This window comes from Myotis daubentonii, chromosome 15 (genome assembly GCF_963259705.1).
Source record: "Myotis daubentonii chromosome 15, mMyoDau2.1, whole genome shotgun sequence".
NCBI classification, from domain to species: Eukaryota; Metazoa; Chordata; class Mammalia; order Chiroptera; family Vespertilionidae; genus Myotis; species Myotis daubentonii.
In genome coordinates, this window is record NC_081854.1 from 40,792,013 (window position 1) to 40,813,620 (window position 21,608).

General features: G+C 43.9%; 1 protein-coding gene across 4 annotated transcripts in view; it reads right to left on the reverse strand.

The window, feature by feature from the left end:
- The window catches only part of ZFP1 (ZFP1 zinc finger protein), a 43,893-nt gene extending 22,285 nt beyond the window's left edge, over nt 1–21,608 (reverse strand). Inside the window, exons 1-2 of one of the 4 annotated variants that reach the window (XM_059667433.1) lie at nt 21,460–21,608; nt 13,062–13,118 (exon numbers count right to left, since the gene is read on the reverse strand). In XM_059667433.1, the coding sequence (XP_059523416.1) occupies nt 13,062–13,076 (15 nt within the window). In that variant the 5' untranslated portion in view covers nt 13,077–13,118; nt 21,460–21,608. Of the gene's footprint in view, nt 1–13,061; nt 13,119–20,797; nt 21,103–21,459 lie in introns of those variants that run through there. The other 3 variants (XM_059667435.1, XM_059667434.1, XM_059667432.1) reach the window with 3 other exon arrangements.

A 21,608-nucleotide genomic window follows, 5' to 3' on the forward strand; every position in this document is an offset into this window, starting at 1 on the left:
CTCTCAAGCCTCTCTTTCCTCTCTCTAGCCTCTCCTTCCTCTCTCTAGCCTCTTCTTCCTCTCTCTAGCCTCTTCTTCCTCTCTCTAGCCTCTCCTCCTCCTCTCTCTAGTATCTCCTTCCTCGCTCTCTCTAGCCTCTCCTTCCCCTCTCTCTCTCTAGTCTCTCCTCCTCTCTCTCGCCTCTCCTTCCTCTCTCTAGTCTCTCCTTCTCTTCTCTCTAGCCTCTCCTCCCCTCTCAAGCCTCTCCTTCCTCTCTATAGCCTCTCCTTCCTCTCTCTAGCCTCTTCTTCCTCTCTCTAGCCTCTCCTCCTCCTCTCTCTAGTCTCTCCTACTCTCTCTATGCTCTCCTACTCTTTCTCGTCTCTTTTCCTCTCTAGTCTCTCTTCTTCTACCTCTCTAGTCTCACCTTCCTCTCTCTCTCTTTTTAGTCTCTCCTCCTCTCTAGCCTCTCCTTCCTCTCTCTAGTCTCTCCTTCCTCTCTCTCTATGCTCTCCTCCTCTCTAGTCTCACCTTCCTCTCTCTCTCTCTAGTCTCTCCTCCTCTCTCTCACCTCTCCTTCCTCTCTCTAGCCTCTTCTTCCTCTCTCTAGCCTCTCCTTCCTCTCTCTAGCCTCTACTTCCTCTCTCTAGTCTCTCCTACTCTCTCTCTATGCGCTCCTCCTCTTTCTCGTTTCTCTTACTCTCTAGTCTCTCTTCTTCTATCTCTCTAGTCTCTCCTTCCTCTCTCGTCTCTCCTTCCTCTCTTTCTCTAGCCTCTTCTCTTCTCTCTAGTCTCTCCTCCTGTCTCTCTTCTTCTCTCTCTCTCTAATCTCTCTTCTTCTCTCTAGCCTCTCCTCCCCTCTCAAGCCTCTCCTCCTCCTCTCTCTAGACTCTCCTACTCTCTCTCTATGCTCTCCTCCTCTTTCTCGTCTCTCTTCCTCTCTAGTCTCTCTTCTTCTACCTCTCTAGTCTCACCTTCCTCTCTCTCTCTTTTTAGTCTCTCCTCCTTTCTAGCCTCTCCTTCCTCTCTCAAGCCTCTCCTTCCTCTCTCTAGTCTCTCCTACTCTCTCTCTATGCTCTCCTACTCTTTCTCGTCTCTCTTACTCTCTAGTCTCTCTTCTTCTACCTCTCTAGTCTCACCTTCCTCTCTCTCTCTTTTTAGTCTCTCCTCCTCTCTAGCCTCTCCTTTTCCTCTCTCTAGCCTCTCCTTCCTCTCTCTAGCCTCTCCTTCCTCTCTCTAGCCTCTCCTTCCTCTCTCTAGCCTCTCCTTCCTCTCTCTAGCCTCTTCTTCCTCTCTCTAGCCTCTCCTCCCCTCTCAAGCCTCTCTTTCGTCTCTCAAGCCTCTCCTTCCTCTCTCTAGCCTCTTCTTCCTCTCTCTAGCCTCTCCTCCTCCTCTCTCTAGTATCTCCTTCCTCGCTCTCTCTAGCCTCTCCTTCCTCTCTCTCTCTCTAGTCTCTCCTCCTCTTTCTCGCCTCTCCTTCCTCTCTCTAGTCTCTCCTTCTCTTCTCTCTAGCCTCTCCTTCCTCTCTCTCGCCTCTCCTTCCTCTCTCTAGCCTCTCCTTCCTCTCTCTAGCCTCTCCTCCCCTCTCAAGCCTCTCTTTCCTCTCTATAGCCTCTCCTTCCTCTCTCTAGCCTCTCCTTCCTCTCTCTAGCCTCTCCTTCCTCTCTCTAGCCTCTTCTTCCTCTCTCTAGCATCTCCTTCCTCTCTCTAGCCTCTCCTCCTCCTCTCTCTAGTATCTCCTTCCTCACTCTCTCTAGCCTCTCCTTCTCTTCTCTCTAGCCTCTTCTTCCTCTCTCTAGCCTCTCCTCCTCCTCTCTCTAGTCTCTCCTACTCTCTCTCTATGCTCTCCTACTCTTTCTCGTCTCTTTTCCTCTCTAGTCTCTCTTCTTCTACCTCTCTAGTCTCACCTTCCTCTCTCTCTTTTTAGTCTCTCCTCCTCTCTAGCCTCTCCTTTTCCTCTCTCTAGCCTCTCCTTCCTCTCTCTAGCCTCTCCTTCCTCTCTCTAGCCTCTCCTCCCCTCTCAAGCCTCTCTTTCCTCTCTCTAGCCTCTCCTTCCTCTCTCTAGCCTCTCCTTCCTCTCTCTAGCCTCTTCTTCCTCTCTCTAGCCTCTCCTCCTCCTCTCTAGTATCTCCTTCCTCGCTCTCTCTAGCCTCTCCTTCCTCGCTCTCTCTAGCCTCTCCTTCCTCTCTCTAGCCTCTCCTTCATTTCTCTAGCCTCTTCTTCCTCTCTCTAGCCTCTCCTCCCCTCTCAAGCCTCTCTTTCCTCTCTCTAGCCTCTTCTTCCTCTCTCTAGCCTCTCCTTCCTCTCTCTAGTCTCACCTTCCTCTCTCTCTCTCTCTAGTCTCTCCTCCTCTCTCTCGCCTCTCCTTCCTCTCTCCTTCCTCTCTCTAGCCTCTCCTTCCTCTCTCTAGCCTCTCCTTCTCTTCTCTCTAGCCTCTCCTACCCTCTCAAGCCTCTCCTCCTCCTCTCTCTAGTCTCTCCTACTCTCACTATGCTCTCCTCCTCTTTCTCGTCTCTCTTCCTCTCTAGTCTCTCTTCTTCTACCTCTCTAGTCTCACCTTCCTCTCTCTCTCTCTTTAGTCTCTCCTCCTCTCTAGCCTCTCCTTCCTCTCTCTAGCCTCTCCTTCCTCTCTCTAGCCTCTCCTTCCTCTCTCTAGCCTCTTCTTCCTCTCTCTAGCCTCTTCTTCCTCTCTCAAGCCTCTCTTTCCTCTCTCTAGCCTCTCTCCTCTCTCTAGCCTCGCCTTCCTCTCTCTAGCCTCGCCTTCCTCTCTCTAGCCTCTCCTTCCTCTCTCTAGCCTCTCCTCCCCTCTCAAGCCTCTCTTTCCTCTCTCTAGCCTCTCCTTCCTCTCTCTAGCCTCTCCTTCCTCTCTCTAGCCTCTCCTTCTTCTCTCTAGCCTCTCCTCCCCTCTCAAGCCTCTCCTCCTCCTCTCTCTAGTCTCTCCTTCCTCTCTCTATGCTCTCCTCCTCTCTAGTCTCTCTTCTTCTACCTCTCTAGTCTCACCTTCCTCTCTCTCTCTTTTTAGTCTCTCCTCCTCTCTAGCCTCTCCTTCCTCTCTCTAGCCTCTCCTTCCTCTCTCTAGCCTCTTCTTCCTCTCTCTAGCCTCTCCTTCCTCTCTCTAGCCTCTCCTTCCTCTCTCTAGCCTCTCCTCCCCTCTCAAGCCTCACCTCCTCCTCTCTCTAGTCTCTCCTCCTCTGTCTTTCTAGTCTCTACTCCTATCTCTCTAGCCTCTCCTACTCCTGTCTCTAGCCTCTCCTCCCCTCTCTAGTCTCTCCTTCCTCTCTCTCTCTCGTCTCTCCTTCTCTGTCTCTCTAGTCTCTCCTCCTCTCTCTCTAGCCTCTCCTCTCTAGTCTCTCCTTCCTCATCTCTCTCTAGTCTCTTTCCTCTCTAATCTCTCCTCTCTCTCTAGTCGCTCTTTCATCTCTCTCTCTAGCCTCTCCTTTTTCTCTCTAGTCTCTCCTCTCTCTCTCTAGCCTCTCCTTTCTCTTGTGTTTCCTCCTGTCTCTCTTGCCTCTCCTTCCTATCTCTCTCGTCTCTCCTCCTGTCTCTCTAGTCTCTCCTTCCTTTCTCTCTAGTCTCTTTTCTCTTTTCTTCTTCTTTCTCTTCTCTTCTCTTCTCCCCTCCCTTCCCCTTCTCCCCCCCCCCCCCTCTCTCTCTCTCTCTCTCTCTCTCTCTCTCTCTCTCTTTCTCTCTCTCGTCTCCCACTCCTCTCAGTCCACTCTCTAATCTCTACTCAGTCTCTTTCATATCATCTCTCATTCCTCCCTATGCTTCTCTCTCAATCCGGGCTCCGTGTTCAAAGTATTCCGTCTTTATCATTCCTTCTCTCTTTCGAGTTACTCCTCTATCAATCCTTCCTCTCTACTCCTCTCGTCTCTCTTACCCTCGCTCACACATCTCCCTTTATCTTTCCTACTCCTTTCTTTCTCACCATCCCCTCTCTCAAAACTGTTTACTGTCACTACTGTCTCCTCCTTTTACACTCTCCTCTCCGTATACATGCTCAGTCCTCTCTCACTGCCCTCCCCTCTGTCTTCTCTCTCTCTAATTCTGTCTAAGTCTTCTACCTGTCCCTCTCTAATCTCCCTCCCCCTCTTCCTAACTTCTCTCTAATATCTCACATACTCTCACCTCCCTCTCTTCTTTCAGTCTCCCCTCCCTCACTCTCTACCACTCTTACTCTGCAGCCACTCTCTGTGACTTCTCTAACTCTCATATTGCTCTCTGGTCTTACTCCTGTGTCCCCACTTTCTAACTGCTTTCCCACAACTCTTCTAACAGTGTTTTCACTCTATTCTCTCCACCCTTTGTTTTTGTTAATCCTCACCAAAGGATTTTTCCATTGCTTTTCAGAGAGAGTAAAAGGGTAGGAGGGACAGAGAGAGAAACATCAATGTGAGAAAGACACATAAACTGGTTGCCTCTGCATGTGCCCTGACCAGGGAAGGGAGCAAGCCCACGACCCTCTGGTGCGAGGACCAACGCTCTAACCACTGAGACACCTGCCAGGGCAAGACAAAAATTTTCACTCCCAAAACCTGAAGTGGTGAAGCCAAATACAGCTTTGGGACCTGATGAGCTGGAACAGAAGCCTACAACCTGAGTGAATTTGGCCTGGGAGACATCTTCTTACAATATGATGATGGACAGGACAGTTATTAATAACTGAATGGGATTTAAATAACGTGCTTTTGACCTTATGACTGTTTTTACTAAACCAGGATATGTTTGAAGATCAGGGGCAGACTGTATTATGACTTATAAGAAGTATATACTTGGTTATTCAGATGAGCAAAATATATTTCTCATATATATTTGATTTTTGTTCACAGCTTCCCAAATCTCTGGAATTTCCTAAGTGTTAAGAGTGACTAATATTTCTGTTCTGTTAAGGAGGTGACTTTTGGAAAACACCCAAAGATGTGGAGGCTGGTGACCAGGAGACCCAACCTTGGAATTAGAGGGGTGGAACTTTCAGTCCCAGGACCTCTGCGGAGAAGAGATGGATGGTCAGCGGTCAATGATGTAATCAGTTACGACTGTACTGGAGGAGGAAGGACCCAAAGGACAGGTTCAAAGAGCTGGGCTGGTGAACACTTGGAGGAGCTGGGAGAGCGGCACCCGGAGAGGGCATGAAAGCTCGGTGCCCTTTCCTCCAGCCTTGCCCTATGCATCTCTTCCACCTGGCTGTTCCTGAGTCGTTCTTTACAATAAACCAGTGACCTACTAAGTAAAATGTTTCTCTGAGTTCTGTGAGCTACTCTGGAAAATTAACTGAACCCAAGGAGGTGATCTGGGAACTCTGATTCATAGCCAGTCAGAAGCAAAGTTAACATACCGGTCTTGCAATTAGCATCCTGAGTTGGGGGGAGGGTGATTGACAGAACCTCCAATCGGTGGCCAATTGGTTAGAAATACAGGTAACAGTAACCTGGGCTTTCAACTGGCAACTGAAGTTGGGTAGGACTGAACTCTTAACCTGTGGAATCTGATTCCAAGTAGACAGCGTCATAATTGAGCTGAATTCTCAGACACCAATATTGCTTGTTGGTTTGGCAAAGCCTACACACACACGGAATATTTAAAGGCAAAAGATTATAACTTCGTTATAAGACACTAGTGGCCCAGTGCACGAAATTTGTGTGGGAGGGTGGGGTGTGGGGTGGGGAGGGCATGTCCCTCTCCAATCTGGGACCCCTCCAGGGATGTCCAACTGCCAGTTTAGGTGTGACTGCTCCCCCACCCCCCGCTGGCCTGCTTGCCCCCAGATGCCCTCCCCTCCTGGCCTGATCACCTCTAACTGTCTTTGCCTCGGCCCTGCCACCATGGCTTTGTCTGGAAGGTCTCCCAGTCTAATTAGCATATTATCCTTTTATAAGTATAGATAATATCAGGCATAAAGATCTCTCCACCATAACAAAGCCATAAAAATGGCTGAAAAGCAAAATAAACAAGTGTGACTATGTCAAATGGAAAAGCTTTTGCATAGCAAAGAAAACCAACAAAATTAAAAGGCAAATGACCAGATAGGTATTCTAAAACTGCAAAATATAGTAACAAATAAAAAATTGTGTAGACTTAATAGCAGACTGGACACAACAGAAGACAAGAATTGTGAACTTGAATACAGGTCAATAGACGATATCCAAAATGAAGCAAAGAAAGAGACAATGGGGAGAAAACATAAAAGAGATTTGAGACATGGTAAAAAATTTTAACTTATTATTGCTTAGAATGCTGAAAGAAAAAACAAAAACAAGGCATTGACCATAATCTAAAAAAACTCAAAAAAGCCCAAGCAGCCCTGGCCAGTGTGCTCAGTGGTTAAAGCACCTGCCTATGAACCAAATGGTCTCGGGGTTGTTGTGTTTTTTTTTTTTTAATATATTTTATTGATTTTTTTAAAGAGAGGAAGGGAGCGGGATAGAGAGTTAGAAACATCGATCAGCTGCCTCCTGCACACTCCCTACTGGGGATGTGCCCGCAACCAAGGTACATGCCCTTGGCCGGAATCGAACCTGGGACCATTCAGTCTGCAGGCCGATGCTCTATCCCAGCCATGGGCAAACTACGGCCCGCAGGCCGGATCTGGCCCGTTTGAAATGAATAAAACTAAAAAAAAAAAAAAGACCGTACCCTTTTATGTAATGATGTTTACTTTGAATTTATATTAGTTCACACAAACACTCCATCCATGCTTTTGTTCTGGCCCTCCGGTCCAGTTTAAGAACCCATTGTGGCCCTCGAGTCAAAAAGTTTGCCCACCCCTGCTCTAACCACTAAGCCAAACCAGTTAGGGCAATGGTCTCGGGTTTGAGGCCTGGTCAAGGACATGTACCTGGGTTGCAGGTTCACTTCCTGCCCCTGGTCAAGGTGCATGCAGGAGGCAACTAGTCTATGTGTCTCTCTTTCCCCCTCCTTCTCCCTTACACTCTCTAAAACGCAATGGAAAAAAATATCCTGTGAGGATTAACAACAACAAAAGAGTAGCCAGAAGAAAAAGATGCATTACCTACAGGAACAGAATTAAAAATGAAGATTTAATTCTAAACAAACACACCAGAGAACCGAGTCAAAAGTAAAATACCATCTTTAAAATATTGAAAGAAAAAAAACACCCTAGAATTCTATACCCAGTAAAAATACTTTTCAAAATCAAGGCAAAATAAAAGCTTATACAAATAAACAAAAGTTGCAAGAATTCACTGATTTATACTGTACAGTATTCTTGAATTGTACTGAAGTAGTATAATATTACTTCAAGGTGATCAGTAAAGTATATAAACTGTAATCCCTACAGAAACCACTTTAAAAAAAAGATGCAAACAGATTGTCAAACTATAGCAGGAAGGCCGGGGAGGGTTGGGGAGTGGGAGGGGGGGTAAGAGATCAACCGAAGGACTTGTATGCATGCATATAAGCATAACCAATGGACACAAGCCACTGGGGGGTAGGGGAGGCCGGGGGAATGTCAAGGGAGTGGGGAAGGAGACATATGTAATACTCTTTGTAATACTTTAAGCAATAAAAAAAAAGGAAAAAAAATAAAAAAAGATGCAAAGGAAAAGAGCACAGAAAGATTAAAAAACAAATAGCAAGTGACATTTTATTGAACTGTACACTCGCAATCTGTATAGTTTTGTGAACCAATGTCACCCCAATAAAATTTGGCTGGTGTGGCTCAGTGAATTGAGCATCATCCTGTGCACCAAGAGGTCGCTGGTTCGATTCCCGGCCAGGGCATGTGCCAGGGGTTGCAGGCTTGATCCCCAGTAGGGGAAGTGCAGGAGGCAGCCAATCATGTTTCTCCCTCCCTCTCCCTTCCTCTCTCTCTAAAATCAATAAAAACATATTTTTTAAAAATGCATGTACAGCCCAGCTGGTGTGGCTCAGTGGTTGAGCGTCAACATATGAACCAGGAGGTCACGGTTCAATTCCTGGTCAGGGTACATGCCTTGGTTGCGGGCTTGATCCCCAGTGTGTGGCTTGCGGGAAATAGCCAATCAATGATTCTCTCTCACTGATGTTTCTATCTTTCTCCCTTCCTCTCTGAAATCAATAAAAATATATTTTTTAAAAATTAAAAATGCACGTACAAACAAAATTTATAAAAGACAAATAGCAAGATGACACAAATCTAGCAGTGCCTATAATTTAATTATAGAGAAAATAAAAATAAAATTGTCAAGTATGATTTTAAAAAAAAGGATTCAACTATATGCTGCTTAGAGGAAATTAATAAAATACATATAGGTTGGAACAATAAGAATGGAAAAAGAAAAAGATACACCATAAAAAGGTGGGTAGATTATACTTATATCAAACAAGGATTATAACCAGAAATAAAGAATGACATTCCAAAATGATAGAAGGGTAAATCATCAGGACAATAGAACATACATAAATGTACACATACTCAATAAATGTGTATGTACTCAATAACATAGCTCAAGTTACGTAAGCCAAAACGGACAGAACTAAGCTAAACTAAAGCAAGGAATGGACAAATCCTCATACTATCTATCAATCAAGTATCAGAACTGAACAAAGACATTTTCAGAAATACAAAGTATCAAAAAAATGTATTTCTCATGTACCCTTTCTCAAGAAGCTAATTAACAATGGACTCCAATAAAGCAATAGTAATCCAAAAAGACAATGACCTGGGAAGGAGCTGAAGGAAATTCCTAAGAGGGGTTTGAAGGAGATTACAGGATGGCAGTGATTCTCTACTGATACCAAATTGCTTGTACAAACTGGAACAGTGTGATTCAAAAGAAGAAATTTTGAAGGCTGTCATCAAAATGATGTCTACAACCACTGATTAACCTTTTCAACCTGAGGCAGAATACCTAAATGAACCTGGCCCAAATTCTTTTAAAAAAAAACAAACTTTTTTTTGCCGAAACCGGTTTGGCTCAGTGGATAGAGCGTTGGCCTGCGGACTAAAAGGTCCCAGGTTTTTTGTTTGTTTGTTTGTTTGTTTGTTTTTAAATATATTTTATTGATTTTTTACAGAGAGGAAGGGAGAGACATAGAGAGTTAGAAACATCAATGAGAGAGAAACATCGATCAGCCGCCTCCTGCACATCTCCTACTGGGGATATGCCCGCAACCCAGGTACATGCCCTTGACCGGAATCGAACCTGGGACCTTTCAGTCCGCAAGCCGACGCTCTATCCACTGAGCCAAACCGGTTTCGGCAAAAGGTCCCAGGTTTGATTCCGGTCAAGGGCATGTACCTGGGTTGCAGGCACATCCCCAGTAGGAGATGTGCAGGAGGCAGCTGATCGATGTTTCTCTCTCATTGATGTTTCCAACTCTCTATCTCTCTCCCTTCCTCTCTTTAAAAAATCAATTAAAATATATTTAAAAAATATATATATATATATACTTTTTTTTGATTTCAGAGAGGAAGGGAGAGAGCTAGAAACATCAATGATGAGAGAGAATCACTGATTGGCTGCCTCCTGCACGCCCTTCACTGGGGATTGAGCCCGCAACCTGGGCATGTGCCCCTGACTGGAATCGAACCCGGGACCCTTCAGTCCACAGCTGATGCTCTATCCACTGAGCCAAACCAGCTAGGGCCCAATTTTTTTTCTTTCTTTTTTTTTTTTGCAAGATCCACGCTTTATAAACACACCAAGGGCCCAGTGCACCTGTGGGGTCCCTCGGCCTGGCCTGTGTCCTTTCACAATCCGGGACCCCTCGGGGGATGTCGGAGAACCTGTTTAGGCCTGATTCCGCAGGCCAGGCTGAGGGACCCCACTGGTGCATGAATTCGCACACCGGGCCTCTAGACAGAGACTAAAGAGCTGCCCACTCACTCTAATTATATTCCTGCCGGACCTGATCCACACTATGACCCTGCCAGATGGCTCAATCTTATGTTTTCCTGTTTCTCATGACCTTGTCAATGACAATGACTTCTCCAATAAAAATTTTTGTAAATCCAGAGACTATTCAGCTCATCTCCTAGAAGCCTTTATCCAATACCAGCAAAATTTCTAGACATTAGATTTGTGCTTGATAAGTTCTGCTACACTGCTTGCTCCCCAGTAAGACCATCATTTTAGGAGAAACCAAGATGGCGGCATAGGTAAACACCAGAAATTGCTGCCTCACACAACCACTTCAAAAATACAACTAAAAGACATCATCCAGAACGACAGGAAGGCTGGCTGAGTGGAAATTCTACAACTAGAAGGAAAGAGAAAAGCACACTGAGACTCAGAGGAGGTGCGGAAGTAAAGTGCAGAGGTACAGAGGCGCACGTGGAAAGGGCTGGCAGCTGAGGACGCGGCACACGTGGAAAGGGCTGGAAACTGAGGACACGGTTGTCTTTTTTAATTGGGAGGGAGTCTCAAGCTCCTGACTGCTCTGAACTCCAGTTCCGGGTGATTCTCTGGGGACCTAGACTCATACAGGAGAAACTGGACTGCCTGGCATCAGTTGGAACTCAACGGCGGCTTTCTCTCAGAGGTGCTTGCAGCGATTACCGAGGGACACTGAGACCCGGGGCCTCTTAGGGCAGGCTGAGGAGCAGCCATAGCTGCTTGCTCCGCTCTGTTGATCCCCAGAGACCCCGCCCCACCCAAGCTGTGCGCAGAGGCTTTTGCATATGAAAGACCTGGCCCTCTGAAATCTGAAAATTACCTAACAAACTGCAGCTGGGTCAGAGACACCCAGAACTTCCAAAAGAAGGCTCAAGGCCCCACAGCAGCTTGCATTGCTTCACAGTTGGGCTCTGCTGGGTAGCCTCAGGCAGAGGCTAGATTAGCACTTCCTTAGAGATCCAAGAGCCAGTGTATCCAGTGGTCAGAGTGGGACCATCCATATTACAACTCCTCAGATCCATAAGGGACACACTCAGGGGGCAGACTCAGTGAGCACCAAAGCCCCACCAAGCAAGTCTTGCCCCAGAAAGGTGTCTCCAGTACAGAAGTTCTCCCACTGCAGACACAGCTGATTCTCACAGCCAATTGGCCTGGAGGTCAATTCCTTCTAGTGATACCTACAACAATCAAGGCTTAACTACAACAAGACTGTGCACAAAGCCCACAAGGGGGTGCACCAAGAGTGTCTACCTCAGATAATTGGGGAGGCTGATCCACTGGGCCCTATAGGACACCTAGCACACAAAGCCACTCTATCAACACGGAAGCATAAAAAATGAGGAGACAAAGAAACAGGACACAAATGACAGAAATGGAGGAAAGCAAACTACTGGATATAGAGTTCAAAACCACACTTTTAAGGTTTTTCAAGAATTTTCTAGAAACTGCCAATAAACCTAGTGAGACCCTCAAGAAATCTAGTGAGACCCTTGAGGTTATGAAAAAGGACCAACTAGAAATTAAACATACACTGACTGAAATAAAGAATATTATACAGACTCCCAACAGCAGACTAGAAGGTCGCAAGAATCAAGTCAAAGATTTGAAATATGAAGAAGTAAAAAACACCCAACCGGAAAACCAAAAAGAAAAAAGAATCCAAAAATATGAAGATAGTGTAAGGAGCCTCTGGGACAGCTTCAAGTGTACCAATATCCGAATTATGGGGGTGCCAGAAGAAGAGAGAGAGAGCAAGATATTGAAAACCTATTTGAAGAAATAATGACAGAAAACTTCCCCTACCTGGTGAAAGAAATAGACTTACATGTCCAGGAAGCACAGAGAACCCAAAACAAAAGGAATCCAAAGAGGACCACACCAAGACACATCATAATTAAAATGCCAAGAGCAAAAGACAAAGAGAGAATCTTAAAAGCAACAAGAGAAAAACAGTCAGTTACCTACAAGGGAGTACCCATACAACTGTCAGCTGATTTCTCAACAGAAACTATGCAGGCCAGAAGGGAGTGGCAAGAAATATTCAAAGTGATGAATAGCAAGAACCTACAACCAAGATTACTTTACCCAGCAAAGCTCATTCAGAATTGAAGGTCAGATAAAGAGCTTCACTGATAAGAAAAAGCTAAAGGAGTTCATCACCACCAAACCTGGATTATATGAAATGCTGAAAGGTATTCTTTAAGAAGAGGAAGAAGAAGAAAAAGGTAAAGATACAAATTATGAACAACAAATACACATCTATCAACAAGTGAATCTAAAAATCAAGTGAATAAATAATCTGATGAACAGAATAAACTGGTGAATATAATAGAATCAGGGGCATAGAAAGGGAGTGGACTGACTATTCTTGGGGGGGAGGGGAAGGAGTGTGGGGGGTGCGGGAAGAGACTGGACAAAAATCGTACACCTATGGATGACAGTAGGGGTAGGGGTAAGGGCGGTGGGGGGGACCCGGTGGAGGGGAGCTATGGGGGGAAATAAGAGGAACAACTGTAATAATCTGAACAATAAAGATTTAATTAAAAAAAAAAAAGTAGTAACAATGAAACTTGTGGAGGTTAGAGAATTTAAATACACACCCAAATATTTATTGAGTTTTCTGCATCATGCTTATTTGATTAGAAGAATAAAATACACATAATAAAATTCTGCATTTGTACTGAAGAATGGTACATGAAATAACCATAGACAAATTAATAACCCTTTTAATTTGGGTTGTTTCTGCAGATGCTGTCAAAAACACCATCTAAACGAAGGTCTATAAAATTTCTCAGACCTAACGCCAGACAACCAAGAAAATGGTATCCATGCTGAAACCGGTTTGGCTCAGTGGATAGAGCGTCGGCCTGCGGACTAAAAGGTCCCAGGTTTGATTCCGGTCAAGGGCATGTACCTGGGTTGCGGGCACATCCCCAGTAGGAGATGTGCAGGAGGCAGCTGATCGATGTTTCTCTCTCATCGATGTTTCTAACTCTCTATCTCTCTCCCTTCCTCTCTGTAAAAAAATCAATAAAATATATTAAAAAAGAAAAAAAAAAGAAAGAAAATGGTATTCATAACCAATGTTAGGTGTTTAATTAACTTGGTTTGCTTTTCAGCTGCTGGTATTGTATTTACTCTGTTTTCCTTGCATTTCACTCATCTATAGTTTCCTGTTTCATATTCTGAATCCTTATAAACTTCCTCAATGTACTAAAGAAACAAAATTGGGAATAAACAACTCACCTGGGACTTGTTCATTTTCTGTAGCTTTTAGGTAAAGGCACAGATATGAAGGCAGACCTGGAATAAAGCAAAAAGGAAGGTATTGTTATTAAAGATATGAACTGCTTCAGAACTCCAAGAAATCCCTGCACATCACCAGGGAAAACACCACCTCCTGGGATAGTCACTTTGCCTCTTCAAAAGGGGCAGAAAGGCCCAACTCGTGTGGTTCAGTGGTTGCACATCCACTTGTGAACCAGGAAGTCACAGTTAGATTCCAGTCAGGGCACATGCCCAGGTTGAGGGAGGCAGCCGATTAATGATTCTCTCTCAACATTGATGTTTCTCCACTCCCCCCCCCCCCTCTCTCTCTCTCCCTCCCCCCCTTCCACTCTGAAATCAATACAAATAGATATATTTAAAAACACTAAAAAGGGGCAGAAAGGATCATACTGGCAGCATTCACCTCCAATCACACATTATGACACACCTGAAAAGGCATGAGTAAAAACACCCACTATCAAGAGAAAAATTAATCAACAAAAACCTCAACTAATAAAAATAGACAGGGAATTTAAAACAAATATAACTCATATATTAAAGGCTTTAATAGGAAAGGTTATCCACAACATGGAAAAACAGAATTTCAGGAGAGATGGAAACTGCAAAAAAGGAATCAGATGAAATGCTAAGGAAGAAAAATAGTAACCAAGTTGAAAGAATACCTTCAACAGGCTCATTATTAAACTGAGGAAATCTTAAGATAAGTTTAAAAAATTACCCAAACTGAAATAGAAAGAGAAAATGGAAGAAAAAAATAAAAGGACATAGTATCCAAGAATTGCGGCACAATATCCAATGACCTAACGAACATGTCATTGGTATCCCAAAAGGAGGGGGAAAAAATGGGACAGAAATATTTAAAGACATTAATTGCCAAGAATTTTCCAAAATTAATGAATATCAAATCACAGATCCAAGAAGCTCAGACAATTTATCCGAACAGGCTATCCCCCCCTCAAACACACACACACACACACACACACAAAACAAAGACACATGAGGGCACATCATAGTCAGACCACTGAAAACCAAAGTCAAAGAGGAAGTCTTGAAAGTAAGCCAGAGGAAAAATAGGCATACTGTATACAGAAGAAGAAATAATCACAGCCATTTTCATCAGAAAATATACAAGTCAGAAGACAATGTACTGACATCTTTAAAGTGCTTTAAAAGAAAACAAAAAACACCTATCAAACAGATTTCTATACCCAGCAAATATATCTTTCAAAATAAAAAAGAGATAAAATCCTTTTTAAATAAGCAAAAACAGAATTCATTACAATAGACCTATACTATAAGAAATATTTTATTTAAACAAGTTCTTCAGATAGAAGGAATATGATACCAGACAGAAACCTGGATCTACACAAAGAAATAAAGATCTCCCCGATGGTTAAAAATAAAGATAGCCCTAACCAGTTTGGCTCAGTGGATAGAGCGTCGGCCTGCGGACTGAAGGGTTCCAGGTTCGATTCCGGTCAGGGGCATATGTACTTTGGTTGTGGGCACATCCCCAGTAGAGGGTGTGCAGGAGGCAGCTGATCGATGTTTCTAATTCTCTATCCCTCTCCCTTCCTCTCTGTAAAAAAATCAATAAAATATATTTTTAAAATAAATAAAGATAAATAATAGCACAAAGAGTGAGGTAATGAAATTGCGAGTGTACTATTTTAAAGATCTTACATTACACAGCATAATATTATTTAAAGGTGCACTGTGATTACCACAGAAAATTTTTTTAAAGCAGTATAAATGATAAGCAGATGGTGAGAAAAAAATGAAATCATAAAGAGTACTCACAAAGTCTAAAAGCAGTCAGAAAAAAAGGAAAATAGGAGCAAAGACCAGATGGGACAAGTAGAAAAAAACTAGCATAATGGTTGATTTTAATCCAGCCACATACATCAACAACTGGTATAAACACACCAATTAAATGACAAAGGTTATCAATAAAAAAAGCAATGCCAAATTATGTGCTGTATATAAGCAGACTGTTTTAAATATAAAAACATAACTAGGTCAAAAGTAAAAGGATGAAAAAAGATATACCTTGCAGACCCAAAGAAAAAAGCTATAATGATTATATAAATACCAGACAGAATAAATTTCAGAAGGATTACGAGGGATAAAGAGTGATAGTTCATAATAATAAATGTGTCAAATCACCATTAAGACAGAATAATCCAAAAAAAAAAAAAAAAGACAGAATAATCCTAAATGTATATGTATCTAACAGAAGAACTTCAAAACACAAGAAACATGATTAAAAAAAGAAAAAATTGATAAATCCATAATTATAGTTGGAGATGTCAATACTTTTTTCTCAGTGACAGAACAGATAGAAAACCACTAAGGATACAGAAGAACTGAAGCACAGTATCAACTACCCTAACCCATTTAGTATTTCTAGAAGACTCCACTAACAGTACAATAATCATTAAAGTACATATGAAACAGCCACCAAAATAAACCATATTCTGACCATAAAACAAACCTCAAAGTTTTTAAAAATTAATTTACTGACTGATTTTTAGCGGGTGGAGTGGAGAGGAAGGAGAGGGAAAAGAGAGAAAGAGAGAGAGATCAATTTGCTGTTCCATTTATTTATGCATTCGTTGCTCTTGTATGAGCCCTGACTGGAAATCAAACCCCCAATCTTGGCATATATGAGGATGATGCTCTAACCAACTGAGCTTTCCAGCTAGGGCCAACCTCAACAAGTTTTAAAGAATTGAAATTTGACTTAACCAGTGTGGCTCAGTGGATAGAGCGTCGGCCTGCAGACTCAAGGGTCCCGGGTTCAATTCCGATCAAGGGCATGTACTTTGGTTGCAGGCACATCCCTAGTAGGGGGTGTGCAGGAGGCAGCTGATCGATGTTTCTCTCTCATTGATGTTTCTAACTATCCCTCTTCCTTCCTCTTTGTAAAAAATCAATAAAATACATTTTTTTTAAAAAAGAATTGAAATTTGAGAGTATATTCTTTTTTTTTTTTTAAATATATTTTATTGATTTTTTACAGAGAGGAAGGGAGAGAGATAGAGAGCCAGAAACATCAATGAGAGAGAAACATCGATCAGCTGCCTCCTGCACATCTCCTACTGGGGATGTGCCCGCAACCCAGGTACATGCCCTTGACCGGAATCGAATCTGGGACCTTTCAGTCCGCAGGCTGACGCTCTATCCACTGAGCCAAACCGGTTTCAGCGAGAGTATATTCTTTAAAAAACAGAATTAAAGTAGAAATCATTAATAGAAAGGGATCTGGAAAATCCCCAAATACTTGGAAATTAAACAACAGACTTCTAAATAACCAATGGATGAAAAAGAAAATCACAAGGGATGTTTAAAAAAACACACAGAATTTAATAGAAATGAAAACAGAATATATAAAAATTTGAGAGATGTAGCTACAGCAGTATTTAGAGGGACAGTTATAGCATTAAACTATTTCTATAAAAAAAGAAAAAAGGTTTCAGTGACCTCAGCTTCCACCTTAAGAAAAAAGAAAAGAAAAAAAAAAGGTAAACTTAACCCAAAGCAAGCATAAGGAAGGAAATAATAAAGATAAGAGCAGAAACCAATGACACTGAAAACAGAAAAATAGGGAAATTCAATGAAACCAAAAGCTGGTTAAAAATATCACATCACTGTCCAAGCCAATTTGGCTCAGTGGATAGAGCGCTGGCCTGAGGACTGAAGGGTCCCATGTTCAATTCCGGTCAAGGGCACATGCCTGGGTTGCGGTCTGGATCCCCAGTGGGGCAAGTGCAGAAGGTAGCCAATCAGTGATTCTCCCTCATCATTGATGTTTCTATCTCTCACTCCCTCTCCCTTCCTCTCTGAAATCAATAAAAATATATTTAAAGAAATACTTTTTAACTAAAAGGAGTTTCTAAAAGGTAGTCATGTTCTCTAGACTAGAATCTTCCCTGACAAAAGTCAATCTTTACCTTAATTAAACCTGTCTATTGTCTTTTTGCATCTACCATAACATACCTTTGGAATGTCAGGGTAAACTCCCTTTTACTTTTTCTTTTTAAAAAATATACATGTTTATTGATTTCAGAGAGGAAGGGAGAGGGGAGAGAGAGATAGAAATATCAATGATGAGAGAGAATCATTGATTGGCTGACTCGGCACACTCCCTAATGGGGATCCAGCCAGCAACCCGGGCAAATCGAACCTGGGACCCCTCAGTCTGCAGGCCGATGCTCTATCCGCTGAGCCAAACCAGCTAGGGCTTTTTATTTTTATACCTCCCTTTTCCCAGACTCGTTAGGGCACAATCAATGCACCAAGGCAGAGACCAAAAATCCTCTCATTGTTATTGTTATCATGTTAATTTTGACTGTTTACTATCCTATACCCACTTATGTAAAAGATGTGTTGATCATTTTACTTTTTATCCAATCCCAGTATAAAATAAGATGCAAAATTGCCATTCTCTGGAGCATTTTCTCAGTCTGTTGAGATTTTGCTTCCTGGCAATTATCGATAGCTTGGCTCAAATAAACTCACAAATATTCTCTACAGGTTTGAACGTTTCTTACGTGGATAAAACAGATAACCACACTAATGAAGGAAAAAAAAGGGACAAATCTCAAATACACAAACTTAAAAAAATGGGAAATAGCAAATACAAGAGAAAAAAGATAAATGGAAAAATTCCATCTTCAATAGCGTTGAAATACTACATAAGAGTAAAGTTAAGAAAAACACAATTATTTTCTAAAAACTTTAAAATACTGCTGGGGGTGGGGGTTAAAAATAAAAGAGAACTTAAACAAATGGGTCTACACTAGTAAGACCCAACACATAAAGATGTACATTCCCCCTAATTTAATGTAACCATTACCGGGATCCCAATAAAAGTATCAGTAATTTGGAAAAAAAAAAAAAACAACAACCACCAGGAAAGAAACGAAGATGGCAGCATAGGTAAACACCCGAGATTGCTGCCTCGCACAACCACTTCAAAAATACAACTAAAAGACGGAACGGACATCATCCAGAACCACAGGAGGCTGGCTGAGTGGAAATTCTACAACTAGAAGGAAGGAGAAAAGCATACCGAGACTCAGAGGAGGTATGATGCAGAAGTAAAATACAGAGGTACAGAGGCGCATGCAGAGAGGGTTGGCGGCTGAGGAGACGGTTGTCTTTTTCAATCTGGAGGGAGTCTCAACCTCTGAGCTCCAGTTCCGGGCGAGTCTCTGGGGACGCAGACTCATACGGGAGAAACTGGACTGTCTGGCATCGGTTGGAACTCGAGGGCAGCTTTCTCTCGGTGGTGCTTGCAGCAATTGCCGGGACACTGAGAAGCAGGGCCTCTGAGGGCAGGACTGAGAGCAGCCATAACTGCTCACTCTGCCTTGTTGATCCCCTGGGGCCCCGCCCTGCCCAAGCCATGGAGGCTTTTGCATATGAAAGGCCTGGCCTTTTGCAATCTGATAATTACCTAACAAACTGCAGCTGGCCCAAGGCCCCAGGGCAACTTGCATTGCCTCACAGCTGGCTCCTGCTGGATAGCCTTAGGCAGAGGCTAGATTAGCACCTCCTTAAAGATCCAGGAGCCAGTGTGCCCGGTGGTCAGAGTGGGACCATCCAGATTGCAGCTCCTCGGATTCATAAAGGACACACTCAGGGGGCAGACTCAGAGAGCACCAAAGCCCCATTGAAGCAAGTCTTGCCCTGGAGGGGTGTCTCCAGCACAGAAGTTCTCCCACTGCAGACACAGCTGATTCTCACAGCCAATTGGCCTGGAGGTCAATTCCTCCCAGTGATACCTACAACAATCAAGGCTTAACTACAACAAGACTGTGCACAAAGCCCACAAGGGGGTGCACCAAGAGTGTCTACCTCAGGTAATTGGGGAGGCTGATCCACTGGGCCCTATAGGACACCTAGTACAGAAAGCCACTCTATCAACACAGCGAAGCATAAAAAATGCGGAGACAAAGAACAGGACACAAATGACAGAAATGGAGGAAAGCAAACTACTGGATATAGAGTTCAAAACCACACTTTTAAGGTTTTTCAAGAATTTTCTAGAAACCGCCGATAAACTTAATGACACCCTCAAGAAATCTAATGAGACCTTCGAGGTTGTGATAAAGGACCAACTAGAAATTAAGCATACACTGACTGAAATAAAGACTATTATACAGACTCCCAACAGCAGACTAGAGGATCACAAGAATCAAGTCAAAGATTTGAAATACGAAGAAGCAAAAAACACCCAACTGGAAAAGCAAAATGAAAAGAATCCAAAAATATGAAGATAGTGTAAGAAGCCTCTGGGACAGCTTCAAGCGTACCAACAACCGAATTATAGGGGTGCTAGAAGGAGAGAGAGAGCAAGATACTGAAAACCTATTTGAAGAAATAATGACAGAAAACTTCCCCCACCTGGTGAAAGAAATAGGCTTACAAGTCCAGGAAGTGCAGAGAACCCCAAACAAAAGGAATCCAAAGAGGACCACACCAAGACACATCATAATTAAAATGCCAAGAGCAAAAAACAAAGAGAGAATCTTAAAAGCAGCAAGAGAAAGACAGTCAGTTACCTACAAGAGAGTACCCATACAACTGTCAGCTGATTTTAGAAACTTTGCAGGCCAGAAGGGAGTGGCAAGAAATATTCAAAGTAATGAATAGCAAGATCCTACAACCAAGATTACTTTATCCAGCAAGGCTATCATTTAGAATTGAAGGTCAGATAAAGAGCTTCACTGATAAGAAAAAGCTAAAGGAGTCCATCACCACTAAACCAGTATTACATGAAATGCTGAAAGGTATCCTTTAAGAAGAGGAAGAAGAAGAAAATGGTAAAGATACAAACTATGAACAACAAATACACATCTATCAACAAGTAAATCTAAAAACCAGCCCTGACTGGCTTGGCTCAGTGGATAGAGCGTCGGCCTGTGGACTTAAGAGTCCCGGGTTCGATTCCAGTCAAGGGCACATGCCTGGGTTGCAGTTGCAGGCTTGATTGTCCGTGGGGGATGTGCAGGAGGCAGTCGATTGATGATTCTCTCTCATCATTGATGTTTCTCTCTCTCTTTCCCTCTCCCTTCCTCTCTGAAATTAATAAAGATATATTTTTAAAAATAAAAAAATAAAAATCAAGTGAATAAATAATCTGATGAACAGAATAAACTGGTGATTATAATAGAATCAGGGGCATAGAAAGGGAGTGGACTCACTATTCTTGTGGGGGAAAGGAGTGTGGGGGATGCAGGAAGAGACTGGACAAAAATCGTGCACCTATGGACGAGGACAGTGGGGGGGTGAGGTTGGAGGGTGGGGTGGGAAACGGGTGGAGGGGAGCTATGGGGGGGAAAAGAAGAACAACTGTAATAATCTGAACAATAAAGATTTAATTTCCAGGGATAGTCAAGGGCGGGGGGGAAAAAAAAAACAACACATATGTAATACCCTTTGTAATACTTTAAGCAATAAAAATAAATAAATAAATAAAAAGATTTAATTAAAAAATATAAATAAATAAATAAATAAATAAATAAATAAATAAATAAATAAAACAACCACAGGATTTTAAAGTCCCACTGGGAATCATCAGAAAACTTGTATAATCCCAAAGTAGTGAAGGCTTTGGGTGCCATAAAAGGCAAGAGCAGTAAACTCAACTGGAGAGAAACTCAAAACGCCTGCAGAGCAAAACCTACCAGGGAGCAGAGTCAAAGGCAAATGCAGCGACTCGCCCCTCAGATCACCTAAGGACCAGCTGCCGCGCGACCTGCGCAAGTCCCTTCCCCTCTGAGCGGCCCTTCTCCCTTCGGCTGAGCCTGGGACGCCAGCCAAGTCCCGGGTAGGGGCGCGGGTCAGGTGAACACTCAGCCCGAAAGGCTCCTGCAAAGGGGTCGGGGCTCTCCTTGCGCGGCTCGTTCGCACCGGGGCACTGGCCAGAGCTTTCAATCCTCCCACCAGCCCGCGAGGCCGACGCACGCAGCACGTGTCACGTGAGCGCAGCCAGGTGTGTCCGGCCGCGCACCCGCCGGCCTAGTCGCGCGCGTCCGGCCGGACTTCCGGACTCCGTCCCGCCCCGCCGGCCCCTCGCCGCGGTCCGAGGCGCTTCTCCGGACAAAGGGAGGAAGGCGAGCCTCGCTGCCACCCTCCGCCTCCGCCGTCCCCGCCTCTGCACGTCCGGCGAGACGAGCCCTGCCAACCCCGCGCCGAGGAATGCGCCCGGCGGCCGCCCCAAGGGTCACCGCCCCCAGCGAGTCGCCGAAGTTTGGGCTCCCACCCCGCGTGGGCACGAGCCCATCCCTCATCTCCTTCCTCTCGGCCCCCCCGGCCCCACGGAGCTGCCTGTCAGCCTCCCTCATACCTAGAGGGGCCAGTCTCCACTCGTGGCTCAGTGCCAGGCCCGGTCACAGCGCGGGGCGGCGAAGATACGTGGAAACCCAGGGCCCTGTCACCCACTCGCGGCTGGAGGTGGGGGAAGGGCGGCCGCCGGTGCGCTCACAGCCTCGCACA